Below are 8,039 nucleotides of genomic sequence, written 5' to 3'. Positions count from 1 at the left end.
ACAGATTCCCTAGTCCACCAGAATCCGGATTCTGCCCGTCAGGGGCAGGGCGTGTGACAAGCATCCCCAAGTGATCTTAAAGCAGGTCATCTGGAATGTTCTCTGGGAAACCCCACCTTTTACCAGTCCTTCCTCCTCGAGATCACGTGAATTACACGGACCTCCTTGTCCCCAGCACTTTTTCTAAACGTGAATCTTCACGAAGATCTCCTCAGGTGCATAATCCGCTTAGCTCACTTCCTCTCAGTAGGCCCGCCACCAAGGAAATCATCAGCATTCAAGGCATGACCAACATTAAAAAGAATTCAGATTTAGTCATCACTGGTGTTGTCAAAAAAAAAAAAAAAAAAGCTCAACAGCATGTTCACCTTACTCAGAGGTTTCCAACACATTTTATTTTGCAGACCACTAGTTTGTAGCTTTTGGGGACCAACATCTGTATAAATGCCTACAAAACGTCCCATCAATGTCAGTTCCGGAGCGGCCCCTGGGGTCCCGCACACCCGCACGTATGGCTTGAGTTCCAGTCACGCCCGCGCAGCAGCGGCCCTCTGGCTCCTGGTGGAGGGCGCATCCGCGGTGAGGCCTCTTCCGGGGGCGTCCTCTCCCGAGGGCTGGTTTCCTTTGGCAAGAGGAGGGTCTGTTCTCACGGCTTTGGTGCCTGCAAGCAGGAGGCATTCAGAAACTCGCAGGGACGGGGGTGCTTTATTCTCTTAGGCAGACACTTGAGCCACCGGAGCACTCGTGTGCTTAATGACAGCGATCCCCTCCTTACTGTTTGGTGGGTTAAGACAGAAGGAAGCCTCTGTTTTTAAGTAACACAGAGAAACACCTTTTTGGATCGCCTATTTGTTCTAGAACTACAAAATTTAATTCAAGAAAATATAGGTCCCGTGAAAGACTTAAAAGTTTTATAAAACTAAAATCTAGTTTTCCCCGATAAATTGTACTTTTAGCCAAAACCCTCCCAATGCTTCTAAAATAATACTAAAGGGGGCATCTGATTATACAAGAGCATTAAAAAAAAAATTAAATATTTATTTGAATAACAAGTTTAAGTTCGAGCTGCGATGTTGGCAATGCAGATTTTTAACACAGATCACAAAAAGCGTGCACAAAAATGGACTGGCACCAAGGACAAAATAATGCTGAGAATTAGGCTAAATAACTGCTGATTTTAAGAAAACAAGAGGCCTGAATCACTATACAAAATATAAAATGTATTAAACACTACCATCCACAGAACAGTCTTTATTATGGATTATATTTAAAAATTATTTGTGTAGTTACTTATATATTGAATTGTAAATGAGTATTATACACGAACCCCCTTTCGGAGGGCAATTCCTTGTTGCACTATAGAACATCTAGTTACATCGCAAAAAGTATCCTTTTTTGCTGTCGATAAAAGAAAACAGTTAATGGTATTACTGCAAATATTAGGAAGGCTACAAAAAAAGAAATTAGATTTCTTTCTTGTCTTCAAAGTGCTTTCCATGCAGAGTTCAGCACTTGCCTCGTTTAACTGAATGCGCTATTGGGAAAATGTCCTGGGTCAAAGAGATGTTCTCGAATGAGGACACCGGGCTTTACAAAGGAAAGACTGGAAGGAATCACGCGACCCTCTCACTACCGGGCTACCATTGTGTCACTTACCAATTCCATCTTTCCAGAATCCCATTCAAGACACTTTAAAAAAAAGACCAGACCGGGAACGATAAATACACACAAAATGAAAAGACACCAACTGCTATCTGACCCCACGACTGGTAATGTCTGTGCTACGTGAAAGCACCTTTAAAAAGAGCCTATGCGGCAAGAGATAAGTGTCTAAAGATTCAAAATGAATCAACAGTATTGGATAACAATATAATTCTCAACTCAGAAGCTGCCTCAAGATTAGGTGCATCTTCAGTTAATGTAACAGGAAAAAAAGGCAATGGATTTTATTTTATTAATTGCATCCACTCACAAATCGACCTAAGGTCACCAGATGTGTAGACACAATGAGATTTTTGTTGTTGTTTATAGTCTTTAATTGAAATGATGAAAAAGGAAATAGATCTATTTAAAAACAAAACCAAATAGCTAGTTGGGTCTAGATTAAGAGGTGGCCCCCGGGGTGGGGTTCACGTTCTGAGTGGCCACCTGTGGTGCGACTTCGATGATCCGGGGCTTGTCTATGATTCTGGCTGTGCGGTTGCCCTTCTCTACGATCCCAATAATCCATGCTTGGTGACCTTCCCCATATTTGGGAGACTTTATCTCTGCACAGAATCGAGCAGCTTGCTCTCTCGGTAAACAGATTAGGAGGCCTCCTGGCAAAGGGAAAAAAAGAAAATTATCGTCAGCTGGGATTCCTGGTGAGCAGTTTCTCTGCTACAGTCTTTCCACCTCGCTTCCGCCCAGAGGGCGGTTCGGCCAACAACTCTTTTCTGTCTCTACAAGAGCTGCCCTTTCCAGTCAATTGAGAATCCCACAGATTAAACTGCAGAGCAATTAGTGACTTCTTGGTAAGCTACTATGTTAAAAAGCACACAACTGGGGCGCCTGGGTGGCTCAGTCGGTTAAGCGTCCGACTTCAGCTCAGGTCACGATCTCACGGTCCGTGAGTTCGAGCCCCCATCGGGCTCTGGGCTGATGGCTCAGAGCCTGGAGCCTGCTTCCGATTCTGTGTCTCCCTCTCTCTCTGCCCCTCCCCCATTCATGCTCTGTCTCTGTCTCAAAAATAAATAAAAACGTTAAAAAAAAAAATTTTAAAAAAAAGCACACAACAAACTTTATTTAAACAGTGAAAATGAGCTAGGTGTGATTCATTTAACAGGAGTAAGGTGTCTAAGGCCTCAATAACATACGTGGGAGCTACTTTTTTCTTGCTTCGCTGAAAGAAATACTTAAAACCGAAAGACAACTTTTCCTTTTTGACTTATCTACGTGGATTCCTCATTTTATAAAAAGGGTTTTTTTATATACTTTTCTTTTTAACTTAAAACTTAAGATCATGAAGAGGTGTAGGCCTCAGAGTATCTGGCTCTGTCCTCTTCAAAACAGAAAAAACATAAAATATGTTACAAAAACCTTCATCAAATATAGGTCAGTAGCTCAGACAGAAAATTTTATGTATTTGTAAGTGGAACTAAACCAGGAAAAAATATGTATCTATACTTTTGCAAAAAAGTAAAAACTTATCAATTTTGAATGAAGGAAACAAACGGAATTTGCCAGTAATATTCATTAATTCACTCAACACTTACTCCAGGCCCACCAGGTGGCATCAGTGGCCCACTGGGTGGCAGGCACCATTCTGGGCAGACACTGAACCAACAGTTTAGTTGTCCTCTTGGAATTTTTTTCTAGAAAGCGGATTTAAGTTTTTTGTTTTTTTAAGGACAGGAAATTGAAGGGTCCTCTACAGAGGCTGTGGGAGGCCTACCAGCGAATTGCAAGCCCTCTTACAGAGCGGACTTGGGGCAGGGCTTTGGGGTCCTTGCCTCTGGCCGCACCCCAGAATCCTCTGGGCTAATCAGGCTTCCTGGGGGTCAGGTCTAACCACTGGTATTTTTTTGTTTTTTAAGTTTTTGTTTATTTATTTTGAGAAAGAGAGAGAGGAGCAAACAGAGGGAAAGGGGTGGGGGGAGGGGGAGAGGGAGAGGGAGAGGGAGAGGGAGAGGGAGAGGGAGAGGGAGAGGGAGAGGGAGAGAGAGAGAGAGAGAGAGAGAGAGAGAGAGAGAGAGGAGAATCTCAAGCAGGCTCCATACTGTCAGTGCAGAGGCTGATGTGGGGCTCAAACCCATGAATTGTATGATCACGACCTGAGCCAAAACTGAGTCAGATGCTTAACTGAACACCCCCGGGACCCGTACACACGGGTATTTTTAAATCCCCAGATGATCTGACCCTGTTGTCAGAGTAACTCCTGAGTTAGCAAGAAAACAGAAATAACAAAAGCCGAAAAAAAAGACAGAGGCTATATGGGGATGAAACGCAAGAGTCAAGTTAAGGGGCACTGTGGAGACACAATATACTATCTCATTCCCGAAATTCCAATTTTAGACTTTTTCTTCAAGGAAAAAACATAACCTGTTCACTGTAACCTATAGGTATCACAGTTAATTCAAATGCTAAGTTTCCAATGAAAGCTGAGTAATGACTCCTTTTCCCCATATTCTCCCTTCCTTCCATCCTGTCACCAAACAGAAACACTGAAATTTAACACTGCTCTCTATCACACACAGAATGGCAGGGCACTCGTGGGGCCTGAGAACATTCGTGCTAAGAAGGCCAAGGTTATCTACCAGCACTGACCTCACACAGTTTGGGGTCATGCTCAAGTACCTGGCTGCTTCCTTGTCAGAGAAATTTCCATTAGCCTCACTAGCTTAGTCCTCAGATCTGGGCCCAGGATCCTTGTACCTGATGTCTCCGGGCAGGTCCCATGCATGAGGCCGAACATGTTTCCACAGGCCTTGCTCACGGCAGCCATCTTGGCCAGGACGGGAAGGTTGTGAATCACAAAGGACACCTCATTCCTCTGCTGCTTGGCCAGGTTCTGCGCGTGGCCCAAAATTCCAAAGCCCGTGATGTCAGTGGCAGCGTGGGCATTGAACGTGTGCATGAGACCTGCAGCTAAGAGAGGACAGAGGACCCATTTATTACCTGGTGAAATAAATGAAGACTGAGGAGAAAAAAACCCACCTCATCTCAAAATTTTAAACAAACTTTGATCTCAAAATTCCTAATTGGTCAGGGCAATGACATACTGGGATAATGAAAAAGTAATTTGTCAAAAACACCCATTTCTTTAAAAACTGCTTGTTTATTTTTGAAAGGGAGGGAGATGGAGAATCCGTAGCAGGCTCCAGGCTCTGAGCTGTCAGCACAGAGCCTGACGCCGGGCTCGACCTCAGGCTCTGAGCCGTCAGCACAGAGCCTGACGCCGGGCTCGACCTCACAGACTGGGAGCTCATGACCTGAGCCGAAGTCGGACGCTTAACCGACTGAGCCCCCCGGGTGCCCCTGAGAGGTGATTTCTTATCCTACTTGAACCATTTAGAACTATCAGCAGCTTCAGTCCGCAGTAATTCTCCAGTGAACAAAGAATTGCTAGCTCCACAAAAGGCAAACCAGCCTACATCATCAAGTCAACGAGACTTAAGATGGACCTAAATTCAAGGCATTCTCACTGTAAGTGTGTTGCCTAAACTAAGGTTAATTTTTGAATTAAAAAAAAAAAGTTTCAAAGTACTTATAGATTTGGAGAAAAGTGAGCAGAAGGTACAGGAGTTTCCTATATACTCCCTGCCCCCCTTCTCTTATTAACATCTAGCATTGGTGATACATTTGATACACGTGATGAGCTGTTACTGACACATTATTATGAACTGAAGTTCATTCACCTTGGGGCTCACTCTTTAACGTTTATTTATTTTTGAGACAGAGAGAGACAGCATGAATGGGGGAGGGTCAGAGAGAGGGAGACACAGAATCCGAAACAGGCTCCAGGCTCTGAGCTGTCAGCACAGAGCCCGACATGGGGCTCGAACTCACGGACTGCGAGATCATGACCTGAGCCGAAGTCAGCCGGCCAACTGACTGAGCCACCCAGGCGCCCCAACCTTGGGGCTCACTCTTGATGTTGTAGTGGATGTGTTCACACACGTATGACATGTATCCATCGTCAGTATCACACAGAGTAGTTTCACTGCCCTAAAAATCCTGTGCTCCACCTGTTCATCCCACCCCTCCCCCCAGCTCCTGACAACCACTGCTCTTTTTACCGTCTCCATAGTTTTGCCTTTTCCAGAATGCTAGATTTGGAATTGTAAGAGTATCTGGTCTTTTCAGATGGTCTTCTCACTCAGAAATATGCTTTTGAGTTTCCACCATGCCTTTTATGGCTGGATAGCTCATTTTATACTCTAAAAATGTTTATTTATTTTGAGAGAGAGAGGGAGCATGAGCAGAGGAGGAGCAGAGGAGAGAGAATCCCAAGCAGGCTCCACGCTGTCAACACAAAGCCTCATGCGGGGCTCGATCCCACAAACCGTGAGATCATGACCTGAGCCGGAATCAAGAGTTGGATGCTCAACTGACTGAGTTGACTTTTATAAAAAGATCTGTGTCTAGGTTCACTTCCTGCCTGTAAATGTCCAGCCGTTCCAGTACGTTCTGTTGAAAAGATGATCCTTTCTCCACTGAATTGTCCCTTCTCCTTTGTCAAAGATCAAACGATATACGTGTGGGCCCATTTCTGGCCTCTGCCTTCTGTCCCACTGATGTCCTCGTCCACAATTACCGGCATCACACTGCGGTGACCACTGTAACTACACCGTCTTGAAGCTGGGTGGTATCAGTCCTCCAAATGCTCCCCTTCAGCACTGTGTCGGCTGTCCCCGGGGTCTTCTGCTCTTCCATCCAAACTCAGAATCGGTTTGTCAATATCCACAAAATAACTGGCTAGGATTACGAATGGGACTGCATTGCACTGAGTTCCATTCACACATCAAATTGGGAAGGCCTGACACCTTGATGATACTGAGTCTTTCTATCTCTGTACCTGGAACACTTCTCCATTTCTTTGTATCTTCTTTGACTTCTGTCATCAGTTTTATAGTTTTCCTCATACACAGCGTGCACGTCCTTTGTTAGATTCATACTGAAGTAGTTCATTTTGGGGGGGAGTAACTGAAAGTCTAATTTTTAAAAGTTAAATGCTTCTCATGACATGAAATACACTCCATGTTTACAGGAGTACTCTGGAGTGAATGTGTTTTTTGGTACATTTTCTTTTTAGACAAAGATCTCTTTTACCTAAGCGCATTCGCAACAACAGAGGTGGAGAGAATTTCTAGTCCATCACGGTGGTTAAGCAACTAGACATCCATTCTATTAACATGCCTGGGCAGGGCAGGGCAGCAGGCAGCCAATGACATTTAATATAAGCAAAGACGTGCAGTTTAGCAGCTCTTCCCAGTGCCATCTTGGATGAGCTTAGAGGACACAGTGAACCCCAGTCAGTAATCAGGGTTCCATTTTTACTGATCACCATTTTGTCCCTGCATAGGAAATTACTGTTGCGAATTTTACTATGGGAATTTTAATGAATCACAATGAACTCCTTCCTGTGCAGCCAACAAAACCCAGCTTCAACCACTACCACCTTTCTGCTGGGGTTTTACCTAGTCCTGCCTACTCGTTGGGGGATATGGGTGGGGTGGGTAACTTTAAAGCAAACCCCAGTCATATTACCTCACCTGTAAACATTTCAGTATGTAATTCTAAAAGATTAAAAAAAAAGGGGGGTGCCCTGGCTGGCTCAGTAGGTTACACATTTCTGACTCCCGATTTCTGCTCAAGTCACAATCTCAGTTTGTGGGATTAAGCCCTGCACTGGGCTCTGTGCTCATAGTGTGGAGCCTGCTTGGGATCCTCTCAGGCCTTGCTCTGCCCTTCGCCTACTCATGCTCCCTCTCTCCCTCCCAAAAAAATAAATGTTAACAATTTTTTAAAAACATAAATAAAAGGTTTTAAAAAATTTAACTACAATACCATTATCATTCCAACACAATATTGCACGTTAACAGATTTCTCCTAAACCTCTTAATATTTAAGAGTTTCCTCTTTTTATCCCCCTTGCCATTTGTTTGTTGTGGAGACAGAGTCACTTTTTCTGTGGAAGTTCCTGCATTCTGGATTTGGCCGTCTTCCCTGATGATGACAGGTTCTACCATATTGGTAGCCAGGTCCAAGGCATGATGAGATTCAAGTTCAGTTTCTCTGATGGGGGGGTGGGGGGCATTTATCACCTCCCCACGAACCTTTCACCTAATGGTTTTTAGCAGCCACTGATGTTTGTTGAGGTTCGTTAAATCAAGGGCGCAGCAAAAATGGCAAATGTGTGATTCATTCTTCCAGCATTTATTAGAAGTGACTCTTCTAAAGAATTTAAAAAACTATTTCTTTGGATTTCCCCAAATACCATCCGTATAAGAAAGGTAAAATGTGTGACTGAATCCTTTATTTTCATAATGCATGGTTGG

General features: G+C 44.0%; 1 protein-coding gene across 5 annotated transcripts in view; it reads right to left on the bottom strand.

Moving 5' to 3' along the window:
* Positions 1 to 363: 363 nt before the first annotated feature.
* The window catches only part of SEPHS1 (selenophosphate synthetase 1), a 31,582-nt gene continuing 23,906 nt past the window's right edge, over positions 364 to 8,039 (bottom strand). For 4 of the 5 annotated variants that reach the window (XM_058681878.1, XM_058681881.1, XM_058681877.1 and 1 more), the window contains exons 8-9: positions 4,414 to 4,626; positions 364 to 2,318 (exon numbers count right to left, since the gene is read on the bottom strand). In XM_058681878.1, coding sequence (XP_058537861.1) covers positions 2,104 to 2,318; positions 4,414 to 4,626 — 428 coding nt within the window. In that variant the 3' untranslated portion in view covers positions 364 to 2,103. The remainder of the gene's footprint in view (positions 2,319 to 4,413; positions 4,627 to 8,039) is intronic. The other variant, XM_058681880.1, reaches the window with a different exon arrangement.

Source organism: Neofelis nebulosa, chromosome 8 (genome assembly GCF_028018385.1).
Source record: "Neofelis nebulosa isolate mNeoNeb1 chromosome 8, mNeoNeb1.pri, whole genome shotgun sequence".
NCBI lineage: Eukaryota > Metazoa > Chordata > Mammalia > Carnivora > Felidae > Neofelis > Neofelis nebulosa.
The sequence above is the reverse complement of the archived record's forward strand: the minus strand, read 5'-3'. Positions and strand labels throughout refer to the sequence as shown.